General features: G+C 35.8%; 1 protein-coding gene across 7 annotated transcripts in view; it reads right to left on the reverse strand.

Moving 5' to 3' along the window:
- DLGAP1 (DLG associated protein 1) overlaps window positions 1-17,472 on the reverse strand; it is a 1,087,876-nt gene that overhangs the window by 232,754 nt on the left and 837,650 nt on the right. For all 7 annotated transcript variants that reach the window (XM_031953084.1, XM_031952966.1, XM_031953020.1 and 4 more), the window contains one exon: window positions 3,084-3,261. In XM_031953084.1, coding sequence (XP_031808944.1) covers window positions 3,084-3,261 — 178 coding nt within the window. The remainder of the gene's footprint in view (window positions 1-3,083; window positions 3,262-17,472) is intronic.

Below are 17,472 nucleotides of genomic sequence, written 5' to 3' on the forward strand. Positions count from 1 at the left end.
GGATATTTCCTTTGAAGTTCTGATACTAAAAACTATAGGGAGAAAAAAATCGGCTTTAGTTGAAGAATGGTAGATACTATACAATTTTTATTTTTCATTAGCAACTATTCCTTTCTCTTCTCTCAGGCCAAGACATCTTGCTTTTGACAACTAAAACACTAGGAAAAAAAAACACTAAACCAGGGCCTAATTTGATTTGGACCACGGCCAGATATGACTGCCCAAATATTTAGTCCAAATAAATTCTTCTCTTTGGGTGAAAGTTATAAGTGCTAGTGAATATATGTATGTGTTTTGGTCATTTGCTAAACAGTCTGTTTTCAGTATATATTTTCAGAAACATTTTAATTTTATGAAGTATTGATGTAGAAAACAAATAGTCACTTATTCTAGACCAATTTCTTGACTTTGAGGAAATGGACAATGGCATGCCAAAGAAAATAGAATAAAATGCAAACGAATGCTATATTATCATTATTGATAGTAAATTTGTAATATTTTGAGAATTAATGTGGGAAATTTCTATCATCCTAGAACCCCAACTGCTTATTAATGTGCCTACTGGGTACCCAGCACAACTTCAGGCATAGAGACTTTCACAAGGACAACTGTCCTCCCTGTGATTTATGGTGATGTCACAACTAGGAAAGAAAACAATAAAATCATTTGTAAAGTCATTGGTTTGTTTGAAAACTAAATAAGAGAGTGAGAATTGTTTACCATCAGGGGCTCATTTCAGATAAGTCCATTTCCTGTATTTTATTTGTGGCACAAATAATTATACAGTTGAATTGCAGAGCCTGTCAAAGCCTAACATCCCATGGGAATACATCTTATACCATGTATCTCAACACCATCATTTTCTTGATGTCTCATTAACATGTCACCTGAGGAGAAAATATTGCTTATAATAAGGTCAGGAACAACAGTTTATGAAATAATGGCAGTAGATGGTGTGGCTAATGTGTCCTGGGGGAAGATGCATATTTTTTATGGGGGAAAAACCCTCAATGCTCTAAATATAGGAATATAGTCAGAGTTGAGCCATATAAATGCATAAATGTTTTCTGAGCAAAATTTCCTAAAACTGCTGATGTATTTTGCAGGTATGCCAACTAGGTTTAGAAGCTCTATTCTGACAGCTTTAGATTGGGTGTCTGCCCATTATATTGTACCTACTAAAAATATTTAAATGACATTAATATTTTACTGCACATAGAAAAAATCCAAAATACATTTATAAATTGCCTCTATATTATACTGACAGTTTGCTATGGCTTGGAAGGAGATGCTATCCATCAAGGAACAACAGACAAGAAAAAATATCTTGGCTAATGTTAATTGGTAGATATAAGTGCAGGCTTATTGAGTAAATATATTTTAATTCAGCAAATCTTACCATACATCCATAAGGCAGATTATATAGGCATCTTGCCTACTAAGTCTTTCTTGGTTCTTTTCTCTCCTGTTCTTGGGTCCTCTTTGTTTGTCCTTCTATATATGCCTTTTAATCTTTTGCTTGGGTGCTCTCATTTCAGATGACAGGGACACAGTGAGGGAACAATGAGGTGTTGAAATTAATTTGCTTTTAAAGGATTTTGCTTTTGGTGATGAGTTTCTACCAGTGTACATTATCAGTATATCTCCTCTCTCTGTCTCTTTGTGTCTCTTTCTCCCTCTCTGCTCTCTTTCTTTTCATCTCTCTCTTTCCTCTCTTTTCCTCCTCTCTGCCATTCTCTCTTCCCTTCTCCCCTCTCTTCTCTTTACCCCTTTCTTTTCCTCCTTTCTTTCCCTTTACTTCCCCCTCTCTCCTCTCTCTTCTCTTTTCTCTCTCTTCTCTTTCTACCTTCCTCCACTTCTCTCCTCTTTTTCTTCTTTTTTCTCTCTCTCCCTCCTCTCCCTTCTTCTCTCCCTTCCTCTCCTTTCTCTTCTTCTCTCCTCTCCTTTCTTGTCCTCTGCTCTCTTCTCTTCTCTTTTTGTCTGTCTTTGTCTCTCTCTCCCCTTTCTCATTTCTCTGTCTGTCTCTATCCTCCCCCATCTCTCCAACTTTCCTCTTTGCTTTGTCTTCACTCTAATTTTGTATTAACCTTTAGTGACTCTAATTTCTTACCTCATGAAAGAGAAAACCGAGGCATCTTACTATTATAATCCTAGCTGTTGTTAGGTCAGTTCACTTATTGTATCTCAACAAATTCTGCTCATTTTAAACTTTATTTATGCTCTTTTCCTGCTCTGGACTTCCTTTTCTACTTCTTTTTACCAACCCAAATTCTATCTGTCCTTCAAAGCCCTCACCCCAATAAAGTCCTCTATGATTATTTTAGCCTACATCGATTTTCCTTCTTTTGGAAGTCCAACGTACTATTATATGTCTTATACTTTGTAGGGGGAAAGTCTTATTCCCATATATAACTTTTCTCTCCCCAAGTAGATTGTAAATATGCTGAAGGTAAGAAATATGATAGAAACTTCGTATTTTTTTTTATTCCCAGCATTATGTATTTGTATTGGTCCTATAGAAGGCATTCAATAGCTCCTTATTCAATTGAACTTAATAAACCTTTAATTATCTTTCTCATTATGTTAAAAAATTATTGTTTTGCAAAGAGATATCTGAAATAAGAACCAAGTCAAGAATCAATAGGTTCCATTTTTTTTAATGAGAATTTGAAATCTAATTTAAATCAATGATGTAAATTTAAATTTTAGGCCAGTAAGCAAAATTTAGAAGTAGCTAGGTGGTTCAGTGGATTGAGCATTAGGCCTGGAGTCAGGAAGACCTGGGTTCAAATGTAGCCTCAGGCACTTACTAGCTGTGTAACTCTGGGTAAGTCACTTAACCTTTACTGTTTACTTCAATCTACTAAAGAAGGAAATAGCAAACCACTCCAATATCTTTGCCAAAAAAATCCCATGGATGGTTTGATCCATGGGTCAGGAAGAATCAGATATGATTGAATTATTCAACAACCACAATAAATCAAAATTTTGAAAAAAGATCTTGCTTTATCCCACTGGCCCAGCAGTGACCATCTCATAGATCCTCAGAACCTAGGGATCCCTTCTCTGAGCCTCTAGCTCACCTGGCTGATTGTGCTCATGGCTCTCATGTAGCTCTCATTCCTAGAGCGGAATTTTGGTGAAGTGAGAAGTCCTGCAGGGTCCAAGCTATCCAAGCTCCTATTGATTGAGACTTCGCTCACCGCCCTCAGGTAACTGTGGCTCCGGATCTGGAGTTTTGGGGAGTGTTCATTGGATATCCTGGAAAAGAACAATGGGTAAGGTATATATCATAATTTCCCAAAATGCATTTCGTCTGGGGAAGTGATTATTTAGATAGTCCAGTAAAATGGTGGCTGGAGTTACAGTTTCTGTTTTTTGGTACTGGTCCCATCATAGGCACTTAGGAAGAAGGGTGAACAGGGCCAGGCCATTTCAGAGGACCTACAAGAGTTCGCCAGGTGTGCTATGGGGCATTCTCTATGTTTGCACTTTTCCAGTGGAGGATGGCTTCCCCAAGAATTCTGCCTCATGGTCTGATATCATGGAAATTAATCTAGTGTTCTTTTCTCCCTCTGATTTCTGTGTGTTTACTTTCTCCCTGTATGTGTTTCTTCCTTTTTGTCATCCTTTATGGGGCTTTCAAGCACAGGAAGTAGTCAAATGGGAATGCATTTTCAATTATCTCTATGTTTCATTAGAAAGATAGCTGAAAATGCATAGATGGGTAGAATTCTGGAAGGCCTATGTTCAAGCTCTGCCTCTAACACCTGTGTTGTGACTAGAAGCAAAAAACTGAACTGAGTTCAGTGTTCCTGATAACTCTAAAATGATGTCATAGATAGCTTGCTGAAAAGCATTGGTGAGCAGAGTTTTCACTTCAAAAAAAGATCACTATGCTAATAAAATAATAGGTCTGGACCAAATTTCTTCACCCTTCAAACAAAAGCAAAACATTTTATTTATTTGGAAACAGAACTTAATAAATACAGATTATTTTATTTTATTTCCCTCCAGTTACATGTGAAGGCAATTTTTAAACATTCATTTAAATGTTTTCTTTTGCGTTCCAAATTTTCTCTCTTCCTGAGAGAACCTCCCACCTGAGATAGTAAGCAATTTGATATAGATTATACATGTTAAATCATGCAAAATATTACCATATTAGTCATGTTGTAAAAGAAGATATAGATCTAAAGGAAAAAAACTGGTAAAAATACTAGAAAGTGAAAAATAGTATGTTTTGATTTGCATTCAGACTCCATCAGTTCTTTCTCTGGAAGTGGATAGAAAGCATTGTATTGCTGAGATTAGCTAAAGACATTTACAGTTGATCATCACATAGCATTGCTATTATTGTGTATAATATTCTCCTGGTTCTGCTCACTTCACTTTGCATTAGTTCATGTAAGTCTAGGTTATTCTGAAATCTGTCTGCTTATTAAGAAACAGAATTTGATGGACAAAATGCACACCCTTAAACCTTTCTTAAAGCTCTTACCCACAGTACACAAAACCCAATCTTAAAGCATCATAAATAGCTGTACTTCATTTTTAAAAAATCAAAACTGAAAAAAAACCCCATTTATATTAATATCTCAGAAAGAAAATCAATTTCTTTGTTAAAGATACAGCCAAGCTAATGAAACCCTGACTATTGGCAGTAAACATATTGCTGATATTAATATTAATATCCTGAGGATGATCATATAATTTGAAATTTATAATTGCATGGAATCTTAAAAGCCATTTAATTCAGCCTCTTCATTTTAAAAAGGAGAAAACTAAAAATTGACTTATCCAAGGTCTACAGAGGTAGAGATAGGCTTCGAACCCAAGACATCTGATTCCAGAGTTAATACTTTTTGACAGTTCCACAATAAGACTGTGACAATATCAATCTCCCTTTAAAAATAATTGCAACTGAACATAAGAATTGCCTTACTGCATTAGAGAATGTTTAGAGAGATAAGCATAGTACTGATTTCTTATGATTCTGTCTTTGGGAATAAAGATATATACTCTCTGTACTTTCAACTTCTATTTAACACAGTGTTTAGATTAAAACTATGTCATATTCCCAAAGGTTTGATTTAACCAATATATGATTTAATAAATATTAGAGGATATTATTTGATGGTAACACTTACATTTCACAGTTTTCAAGAAGTTATTTAGTCTAAATGTATTCATTAGCAGCCCAAACCTTTCCCTCTCACTCCAACAGATAAAACAAAATAATACCCTTTACCTAACCTTACTAGTGCATAAGGAGGACTGATTAGTATTAGAAAACTTCCTTTTAGTTTGTTCAAGTGGATTCCCAATAAAAGAAGCTGTCTGTCATGCCACATAAGTGTTTTTCATACACTAGTTATCTTGCTATGACCCAACTTTGTAATTGTGTGAGGGTGAATGGCCACGCTGATATTCTTCCCATCTCTCTGACAAAACCAAATGAAACTTAAACTAAAATTAGTCCAATAAATTTACAAGCCTGCTTTTAGTTTCATATTAAGCAAAAGATCAGTTTTGGAAGCAGTCATCTGATTAGCAGTGGTACTGTGTAGAATGCTCTTTCATCAATGCACTTGAAATTTAAGTGATTTAAGTTTCTTCAGCCATTCTGCTATTTGACCTAGAGCTATGGGAGTGCCATTGTAAGTAATGATGCTATTCTCTATGGGCATGGAGCCAGCAATGATCATGGCTGTCATTTCATAAATGGTGTGCATTAAAGTTGCAGAAATGAAAGCCAGGGCATTTTAGAGAATGAGTAGCAACCTTCTGATGGATATTGCCATGAAGTCTTGTTACAGCTGTCTTTGCTGTAGCTTATCTGCTGGGCAATAAAGTGTAACCCTAGCATTTCTGACAAGAAAGGATTTGAGAAGGATTGAATCTCTCTTCTTTAGAGAGTCATTAAAAAGTTAACACTACCTAATATTTTTTAAACATTCCTTTTTTTGCCCATTTAAAGAATGATGCTGGAAATATCTTTTCCTTAATTTTCTTTTTTATTATGGAAAAAATTCTTTCATTGTTTTTAAAGAATGGGAAGTAAAAAAAAAACTTTTTTTTTCAATACTTCTGGGATCATGTTGGCATAAAAACTCTGTAGGTGTGTGTGTGTGTGTGTGTGTGTGTGTGTGTGTGTGTGTTTATATTTTACATGATCTTGTATCTTTTCACATTGCCCCCTTTAGTTTTTCATTTTGACACCCAAAGGGCAATAGGATATTTAGAAGGCTGTTGGAATGTAGAGGACTTTTCCATGAGCCTTGCTTATTTTTACCAGCTTTTGAAAGCCATAAAACTTACCTTGAGCAATATGGGGGAGGCATTAGAAGGCTTTGACTTTAACAATAGATCTTTTATAAAAATGTTCTCTCTCTCTCTCTCTCTCTCTCTCTCTCTGTCTCTCTCTCTCTCTCTGTCTTTCTGTCTCTGTCTCCCTGTCTCTGTTTCTTTCTGTCTGTCTCTTTTTCCTCCCTTTTACACCAATTATGATTTAAATCGAATAGAAATACATGGATTTTCCAATTATTTCTTTTTTTCATGGTGAAGGGTTTGGAGAATGCGTGCTTGGCTGGATTATAGTTGTGAATGGGGAAGAAAAACATGACTCTTAAAAATAATAGTTATTATTGAAAGTACCAGGACCAAGTTTTTCTTTTCTCTTATTTGTTCTTGTGAGAGCATTGTGTTCTTTCCTTAGTTACCTAGTGTATAATGTATTCAAAGCCTGATTCTCTGGCCTTCCAAAGGCAAAACTTTCACTGAAGTGAGTGATTTTTGTTTTTCATTAGGAATGAGATGAGGCCACTTTCTCTTGGACTTGTTCCATCAGAACAAAACTTCCCAATGATTGGCAGCACAAAGCTGGGAAGACTATTCTATGGTAGCCATTGGCACGGTGACACTTTTTGGGATTGGGACATCACTAGCTGTGAGTGCTGACACAATTGTACTTCTTTAGTGAGGAAAAACATTCTTGCAAGATTACAACTAATTTAGCAGCATGATCCAGCTGTTATTTATTCTAGTTGCATCCTTTAACTATTTATCTTTTTGATTTGTGTCTGGAGACCCACATTACTAATTCAATTCCCCCAGATAATAAGTTCCCTGAGGGCAAGGAGACTCTTATCTTTAATTAAATTAAATTAACAATATTTTCTGAGTAGTCATTGTGTACTATGAAACAGTATAATTGAATCTGGAAGTATATAGACACAAATAAAACCATCATTCCCCTCAAAGAGCTTATGTCCTCCAGGGAAATGGAGTATGCAAGGAGGCAGTGAGGCCGAAAAATGAGGAGGGAATAGGTGTTAATAACTCAAGAAATAAAGGAAGGCTTTATGAAAGAAAATGCACTTAGATTTTGAAGGAAGACAAGGGCTCTGAAAGGAGAAATTGAAGAAGGAATGAATTTTAGGAATAGAGAGCAGTTAATTAAACAAAGATACAAAGTTGGAAGATAGAGCATTGAGTTTGGGAAACAGTCACTTCACACTTGAATTTCTAGGGCCTAATATAGTATTTTACACACAATAGAGTTCTTGATAAATGTTTTTTGAATTTTACTTATTCATATATCATAAATGGTACAGAAGCAAGAGTGCTGGTCTTGATCCTGTCAATTACTGCCTGTTTCTTTGGAAAAATCACTTAATCTCATTGAGTGTCAGTTTCCTTAATTGTCAAATTAAGGTTTAGTACCTATACATTCTTTTGAGTATATATATATATATATATATATATATATATATATATGCTAATATAGACTAAATAGACTTTTTGGTCCCTTCCTCCTTTAAATCTGGTCCTGTGAATATGGCATGAAACGCTCTATGATGTACCAGCTATGGTGGCAGGTGCTATGAGTACCAAAAGATGAATAAGATATTGTTCCTGCTTTTTTTAGATTTTACAATCTAGAGATTTTACAATGTGAATGAAACAAAGCAGGCTAAGGACAGGAAACTTCATGTGAAAGATAGTTTCTATAATAATAATAATAATAACATAATTCTACCTTGTATTTATATAACACATTTAATTTTTCAAAGAATTTACACAAAAATTACTTCATTTCATTCTCACAACAATTATGCAAGGTAGATAGGACAGGTATTATTCTCATTTGATAAATTTAGAAAACTTAAGCTAGAAAGGTTAAATGAGTTTTCTGAAGTTCAGTTCAATCCATTTCAATTTAACAACTATTTGTAGACACATACCATCTGAAAGATGCTGTGATAGATTTGGAGAGTATGAAAGCCAAAAAATTCCCCAAAACCAAAAACCAGTCCCTACCCTTTTACACAGAATATGGATTCAGAATTATAATTTATATAGAGTTACCACACATTTGATTCAGGGAAAAGAATTAAAAGTGCAAAAAAATTAAATAATGATTATTTGATCATTATTTAATATTTTATTTAATTATTTAATATAATCATTATTGATCAAAATAATGATTATAGTAATTATATAATGACTTCAGTTTTAACATTGGTTACATGCATTCCAATAGCTGTTAAAAATACCTGAGTATAGCACCTAGTAAGCAAGAACAATGAATTAAAATAGGAAGCATTGTTAATAAGTCACTTGTGAGCAACTATATAATAAGTAATTCCTCATTTTGCTCAGTTAAATTTGTCTTAATTATTTACACTACTTTTGCTTCATGAATTACAAAGTTAGTTTTAGAGTGGTTTCTTGTTGCTGGCTCTAGATACCAAAACCCTTGGTTAGACTTTGGTCAGGAATAGAGCCCAGTGCTCCTATTGTGTAGTCCTATAGTCATCCCTTCACAAATGGTATTTACTATGTGCTATGTCAGCATTATGAGTTTCTCTTAATGATAGACTTTATCAGGACAAGAAGTCTGACTGCTTTTCCTTGTGGTACTATATATCCCAGCTTCTTATCTCTTCTTGAGATCTTGAGATATGGAGATCATAACTAAATGTGGGGGTAGTGAAACGATCTATGATTTAGTATCAGTAAGTGTTTGATTTGCATACCTTTTTTATATGCCCACATACCTGGGGGCACATAAAAATTTCTCAGGTGAAAAAGACTTGGGAGTGGAAAAAGTTTAAGAAGCCCTTGTATATATTATACAATATATATAAAATATACAAGATAATAGGTTAATGCATTTAAAACTGATAAGAGTGAATTAATTTGATCACTCCCTGACAAAACTAATCATTTTTAATCAACAAATATTTGCTGAGTGACTGATATGTGCAAAGTATTAGGCAAATACTAGCAATGATCAATTTTGGTAATCTTAATACATTCTGAAGATTTAAGGAACAAAGTGATGAAAGTATAATATATGATATGAATATGCCAATGGTATGAAATGGCATATTTAGACAGGATAAGGTAATCATCAGAGGAAGCTGTTCAGCAACCAGGACTCCTCTCTGTGCCAAGGAAATCACTGGTCTAGTTATTATCCCTATCTACTGCCACAAATAAAATAAATGCAAAGCAAAACAAAACAAAATAAAACATCCATCATCTAGCATCCCCTTGAGCATTTCCAGTGACAGAAAAATCACTATCTCACAAGGCAGCCAATTTTATCCTGGCCAGCCCCAATTGTTTCCAGATTCTGTTTTATAGTGGATTGACATTTATGTAGAAGTTAAACATATTTCTCATTGTACCAGCAGTAGCCTGCTTTAGGAACTTTGGTAGACCTGTTTTTTGGGGGGAACCTCAATCTATACTATTGATACTTCACTAGATCAAGTGAAATTGGCTTTTCTTTGAGGACTCTGAGAAGGAAATCACGGTTTTTACACTACATAAATTTGATTGGCAGAGCTTTCTTTTTCTAATTTTAAAAACCTTATTTTTAAAACTAATTTTTAAATTAGTTTTAAAAAGACTAATTTTAAAAATAAGTTTTATGGACATTATATATATTGATATAAATCATTCTTTTTTTTAGATTCAAACCTTCTTTTAGACAAATAATAACTAAGCAAAAATATCTCCTACAGAAATTTATTTGACAATGTATAATAATATTCTGTCCCAAAAGTTCCTTGCTTTCTTTGACTTTTGGCAGAGGGAATTAATACACAAAATTGAGAGCCACAAAACATGATTCTTTTTTTTTTCTTTTTTGTATCTTTATTTTTTTAATAACTTTTTATTGACAGAACCCATGCCAGGGTAATTTTTTACAATATTATCCCTTGCACTCACTTCTGTTCCGATTTTTCCCCTCCCTCCCTCCACCCTCTCCCCAAGATGGCAAGCAGTCCTATACATGTTAAATAGATTACAGTAGATCTTGGATACAATATATGTGTGCAGAACCGAACAGTTTTCTTGTTGCTCAGGGAGAATTGGATTTAGAAGGTATAAATAACCTGGGAAGAAGAACAAAAATGCAAGCAGTTTACATTCATTTCCTAGTGTTCTTTCTTTGGGTGTAGCTGCTTCTGTCCATCCTTGATCAATTGAAACTAAGTTAGATCTTGTCTTTGTTGAAGAAATCCACTTCCATCCTCATACAGTATCGTTGTTGAGGTATATAATGATTTCCTGGTTCTGTTCATTTCTCTCAGCATCAGTTCATGTAGGTCTCGCCAATCCTCTCTGTATTCGTCCTGCTGGTTATTTCTTACAGAACAATAATATTCCATAACATTCATATACCACAATTTACTCAACCATTCTCCAACTGATGGGCATCCATTCATTTTCCAGTTTCTGGCCACTACAAACAGGGGTGCCACAAACATTTTGGCACATACAGGTCCCTTTCCCTTCTTTAGTATCTCTTTGGGGTATAAGCTCAGTAGAGACACTGCTGGATCAAAGGGTATGCACAAAAACATGATTCTTAACAAGCTTTAAGGGGGGCACTTTTTTGGCTAAGATCCTGAATCCAACATCAGAGGTCTGTGTGAGTATAAAACTCTCCCTAACAATATTTGTAGACCACCAGACAGATTTGACAAAGCATTTCATAGATTTCCTCTTTCCAACTCTTAGATTTCAGTGAAGCAATGAATGCAACAGTGCTTTGAAAGCTACAACACAGTATAAAAATGTGATGACATTATTATAGAAGCACATAGATGTGTTTTTACTAAGTGATGCTAGCCATGACCTTCCCTTTAATTATTTGCATTGCTTGGTCTCCACTTTTTTTTTAAAGAGCACAGGGACAAATATGTTTTGCTTTTGAACATAGTTGCCTTTTAAAGCAAACACTCTATTAATTATGTGGGCTTCCTCTGAACACCTGTGAGCTCCTGAATTTAATTGGGTCAAAGTATATGATAATTCTATAGAGGAAAAGAGAAAACTGAGGGAACCCCAAACAATAGTTTGAATTTCTTCCATATTTTCTCTCCTAACTCTCATAGAAAGTAGAATGCAAGCGAAAATGCTATTTGGTGTCCACAGAGCTCTGATATATAGATTTAGGTACTTCTAGAGAGAGAGAAGTCAGCTTGATGAATAAGTATTTGTAATATTCATCCATGCCCAATAGAAAAATTCAAGTGACCATGCCTATTTGTGTTACTACCACTGTGGACAAGAGTGTCTCCAGCATCAAGACATGCATTCATTATCCCTCTTTATTGGCATGGTATTCTGAAAATCAAAGTCCAAGAGTTGGAAGGAGGAAACAGAAACTAGATTAAGTCTATATTTTAATGGGCTATTCCAATTCTGTTATTCTAGGTGTTTATGAGAAGCTTTGTCAATCCTGTCTGGTGGTCAACAAACATTGTCAGGGAGACTTTTATATTCACACAGACCTTTCATTTTTGATTCAACATCTTAACACAAAAGTATCCCCTTTATAGCTTGTTAAGAATTGTGCTTTGTAGCTCTTAATTATGTGCATTAATTCCCCTCACCAAAAGTCAATGAGAACAATTATATCTGATTTTTTTTCTGGTGAATATGTGTTACTGTCAGGATGTCAATTTGATCCATAGGATTTCAGAGTAGGAAGGAAATGCAGAAGTTATCTAATTCAGGTTTTCACTTAATGTAAGCATTAGATGGAAGCTTACTATTTAACATGGTAGTTCATTTTGCTTTTGAACAGCTCTTAGCATTAAGAGTCCCCCCTCCTTATCTTGGTTAAAATAATATTTCCTTTAACTCCCCCCTGTTGACTTTTAATTTTAGAGCTTAACAAAGTAAGTTAAAACTCTCTTTTACATGTTGTTCATCCATCTACTTGTGTCTGATTCTTCATGTCCCTATGGAGTATAGCATGCTAAGTACTTCACTACTTTCAAAGTTTGTTCAAACTCATGTTCATTGAATATCTCTCCTCCTCATCCTCTGCCATCCCCCCTTCTTTTGCCTTCAACATTTCCCAACATCAGTATCTTTTCCAATGGGTCCTATTTTCTCACTATGTGACCAAAGTATTTAATGTTCTATTGAACAGTCTGAATTAATTTCTTTAAATATTAACTGATTTGATCTCCTTGCTGTCTCAGGGACTTTCAAAAGTGCTCTCCAGAACCGCAATTTGAAAGTGTTAATTTTGCAGCTCTCAGTTTTTTTTTCATGATTAAACCAGCCATAAGGTGATGTCTCTGTTTTTTTAGTGTGCTGTCCAGATTTACCATGCCTTAAAATATAGAAGCCAGATATGTCCAAAATGGTTCTTCTCTTTTAGAAGGCAAATTCTCTTGATTTTGTCAGTCATTTCTCATCTGGCAAGATTTCCAAATTTGTCACCAACCTATTTGTCTTCTTTTTCATGTGCTACAATTTGCCAAAGTTTCTTTTAAGTCATGAAATCTAGAACTAAAAATCACAGTCTGATGAGTATATTCCTTTTGATGTGGTTTCAGAGCTTAACCATTTCACCAAACCTACTGTCTCCAAAGTTCCAATGATCTCTTAATTGCCAAATTGAATGGCTTTTTCTCATTCCTCATTCTTCCTGACCTCTCTGAAGCCTTGCCATTGCTCTTCATCCTCTCTTCCTTGATACTTTCTTCACTCTAGGTTTTTAGGATATCACTCTCTCTTGGTTTTCATCCCAACTATGTGACTACTCTTTTTCTCTCTCCTTTGCCGAATCTTCCTGTAGATTACCTCCTCTTACCTTAATTGCTCCTTATGTTTCTGTCCTGGGCCCTCTTCTCTTCTCCCTCTATACTATTTCACTTGATGCTCTCATCAGCCCCATCTCTGTGCTGATGATTCTAAAATCTACCTATTTTGCTCTAATTTCTCTGCTGACTTTTAATTTCCCATTTCCAATGCCTTACAGACATCTCAAACTGGATGTCCACTAGAAATCTTAAACTCAACATGTCTAAAAACTAGTTCTTCCCCCCCCCCCAAATTTGCTTCTCTTACTCCTCCCTTGGGACCCTAACTACTTTTCTATACTTTGGAACTGTGATCTGGAACTGAATAATAGACAACCAAGCTGCTGGGTAGCTCTCATTCCTGCTGCCAGTGCAAGGAAATGCTCTGGGATCCTTTTTTGCCCAGGTGTTCAATCATCTTATTGTCCTTGGACAAGGCAGTTCCTCACCACCACTTATTCTGATTATGTTCCTGAACAGTCCCCACCCAGTGCCTGGAGATCCTCATATTTTTCCAAGATGTCCTGACCTATAAAAATGACTTGTCATCCATCTATCCTCCTTCCCTTCCTCCCTCCATTCCTTCCTTCCTCTCTCCCTATCTCTCTCTTCCCCCTCCTTCCCTTTCTCCCCCCTCCTTCCTTTTTTCCCCCTTCCCTCCCTCCCTTCATCCTTCCTTCCTTCCCTCCCTCTCTCCCTCCCTCCCTTCTTTCCTTCCTGCCTCCCTTCCTCCGTCCCTTCCTTCCTCCCTCCCTTCTTTCCTTCCTTCCTCCCTCCCTCCCTCTCTCCCTTCCTCCCTCCCTCTCTCCCTGTCTTTCTTCCTTCCTTCTTTTCTTCTTTCCTTCCCTCCCTCCCTCCCTCCTTCCTTCCTTCCTTCCTTCCTTCCTTCCTTCCTTCCTTCCTTCCTTCCTTCCTTCCTTCCTTCCCTCTGTCCTGTAAATTCACTACAAACAAGAGAAGGGAAAAAAGCACAGGAATATCAAAGGCTGAGTTTGCAAGTAAGAAAAGTCTGAAGTGGTGGTGTGATGCTGGTCTACAAACACCATATTTATCACTTTATGCTCAGCACATGCACTGAAGTCTTGCAGACTCATGGAATCATAGAACTGGAAGGAACTTTGGAAGATCATCTGATTTCCCTATTTAGGCAGATAGATATAAATTATTTAGAACATATGATTGTTTTTTTTTCTCTGACTGATATTCTTTTAGAGATTCTCTTAAAATAGGAACTCCTCTGCAGCCCAGTTTAGCATTTATAAGCCTGGTGGGAAAGAAAACCTTTGCGCTTAGCTATAGTTTTTTTTTTTGGTGCATATGTGTGTGTGTGCATGCTGTAATTAAAGCTCTTTAGCTATGATTTTTCTCTTCTGGACAAAGAAAAAGAGATTCACATCCTCCTCCAAAAAACCTATTATATACATAAAATGTTATCTTCTTCCCTAAGCTAAATGATCCCCTTTTCAGCTATGGAGAATGCAGATAAAATGGTTGGACATCCTGGTTGCTTTAGGAGAATTGGACACTAGGTTAAGAACAGCATTTGTTTTTATATTCTGTCTGACCCCTGACTTGCTCATGTACCTATGGATGTCTGCCAGTATCTCCTTATTGCCCACATAGTGGGCCCCATTGAGGGCTAGAGATGATAGCTGAATAATGTCAGAAAACACATCAATCTGACATATAACATATATACACATAAGTACATAATCATTTGCTGTGTTTTATATCCAATTCAGCTACAAAAAAGCAATGCCCCTAAAATTTACACTTAGAGAAAATGATTACTCATTCATCTGAAAAAAGGAAAGAAATGTGAAGAACCATTAACATCATAGATCTTGAATGGAAAGAATAACTCCCAACATGAGGCAGAAATGGGTTTTTAAATACTTCTCATCAAAATGGAAATAAGCTCATGAATCCATTATCATCATAGTCAAATAGTATTTAAACAACCATGTGTTCTTTAGCTAAACCAATTAGCTACAAGGATAATATCAATTAACAGCTCATAGTTGGCAGCCAAAAGCTTTTTCAGAAATATGCTGAGGTGAGTTCTCATTAAAAAGATCACTTCTTTCCATATTCAATGCCTTCTAGCTATGCTTAGTTGTAATATTTTCTAATGCCACACATGATGAATAATTGAAAGAAGATGATTTATTTTCTCAAGTTAGTTTAACTTTTCAAAAGATAAGCAATGGACAATGAGCAATCAACAAATTAAAAGGGGAAAAAAAACCACAGCCTGCTTCCCTTTTCTTATTGGTGAGTTTCTCCTGAGGTCTCCATTTTTAGGAGGTTCTAAGCTGACCACAATTAGTCTTCTGGCTCTTTGGACTTGGATACCATGTGTTGGTTGTCTTTTTACTTTGGGATTTCCCTCAGTTCCTAAGGGTATCTTCTTATCTTGAGCAATTCTCCATTCTTATAGTCATCTTCTACTGATAACTTCCTCCTGACACTTCCATTTTGGGAAGGGGCTCAGGCTAGCTACCCCTCATTCTTCAGAGTTTATCACTATATTCACTCCAGTCTCCTTCTCCCCAGCCCTCATTTCCCTCTGCTTTTCTAGTTTCCTTGTATTTGCTATTTTCCCCCATTGGAAAATAAGCTCCATGAAGGTAGAGACTTTTTCTTTTTCCTATTATTTGTATCTTAATATGGCACTTTTGTGCCTGGTACATAGTAAGTGCTTAGTAAAGGCTTGTTGTCTGCTTTGTGGTTGAAATTTATCATTCAAACAGGGAATATTTCCCTTACCTACATGAATAGCATTATAGATTCTTGTCAACCATATCTGGAGTATCACGATGTCATTGATCCTCTTTCAGAATTAAGGACAAATAACAACAATGTCCTCCTGTATGTGCTGTCTAGTTTATTAATAGCTTTCCTAAAATACAGCACATAAAACTAAGCATGATATTCCAGACATGATACCAATGGAGCACCAGGAGATTGGAGTTAAGGACTGAAGATAACAAGAAAAACAAGCTACTTCTTCCCTTACATATGGCATAATATTCTGGAGAGGGTAGATTTGCTTCTGCCTTTCATTCTGGAGTCTTCTCATCATCTGATGTTCTCAATTACCTTTTCCATTCTACAAAATAAAAATACCCTATTCTCTATATTGGGTGGTAGCTACTACGTACTCTGCTAAAATATGTTAAAGAGATGTGCTAATGAGTAAGGTAGCGTGTCTGGTTTTATGAGTTCCTCCTCCCAGGTTCCTCCTTGCATCCTGGTAACATTTTAACAAGGTCCTGTTACAGAAACAATCCAATGGAGTAACAATAGAAAAAGTCTTGAATAGTGTGGGCTTTTTAAAACCAGTCAGATCGCAGCAGTTAGCACACACATGTATGAAGCAATTATTGCCATCAATGACCACTTCCCTACTGGAGACAAAGTAAGATCCAAAACCCAAGAGCTCCAGGATTTGTATTGACCCCTAGATGGTTAGCCTTGCTTCCATCTTGACTTCCACAGCCATCATGGAGGATAGCACCTTAGTGGAGAAAAAGAAAGGTGCCTCTCTCCCTGATTGTTATGAGAATCAATATGAGATAATATTTGTAAAATGCTCATAAGATAGTATTTATAAAATCCTTGGTACATAGTAGGCACTTAATAAAAGCTTGTTTCCTTCCTTCCTTCTTTTCAACTAAAGCTATCTAATTCCAAATCCATTTCTCTTTCTACTGCATTTACCTCTTATGGATAAGTTAAACAAGTAAGAGGAAACTATATGGTATTCATAATCATGATATAAAAGATGTTTTAGGAGAGCAAACTATGGCTACAATACCATGTTAGCATATTGAGAACAGCCTTTGGATCAGAGCTTAGCTCAGTTTTTTCCTCATATGGGAAGGTAATATTTTTGATGGAAAATCATACAATTCTTTAGGAATATTGGCCTTCAAGAATCTAGAATAATCTTGTTCAAAACTGATATATTTAATATGGAGAATAACCTAGGTTCAATTTAAGATGTTTCATCAATTTTCTCAGAATATAGAATTTTAGAGCTGGAGGGAATTTTTGATATTCTATAAAGGAAGAACTGAAATCTGTAATATTTAAAGTGGAATGTTCAGTGTCACATAGCTAAGAAACTACAAAGACAAGATCAGAATACAAGTTTTTCATTCCTCAGACCATAACTAATTCTATTATTGTTGTGCCACAATTCTCTTTTATTGTCCTGACTCAGTTTCCCTAATTGGTTCTGCCTCAGTTTTCTTAATTGTTCTGGCTCAATCCCCTTAGTTGCAAATCCTCACCCCCTCTCCTCCCCCCCCCCCCCCCCCCCCCCCCCCCCCCCCCCCCCCGGCTC

The sequence above is a fragment of the Sarcophilus harrisii genome, chromosome 1 (assembly GCF_902635505.1).
Source record: "Sarcophilus harrisii chromosome 1, mSarHar1.11, whole genome shotgun sequence".
In the NCBI taxonomy this organism is placed as follows: Eukaryota; Metazoa; Chordata; class Mammalia; order Dasyuromorphia; family Dasyuridae; genus Sarcophilus; species Sarcophilus harrisii.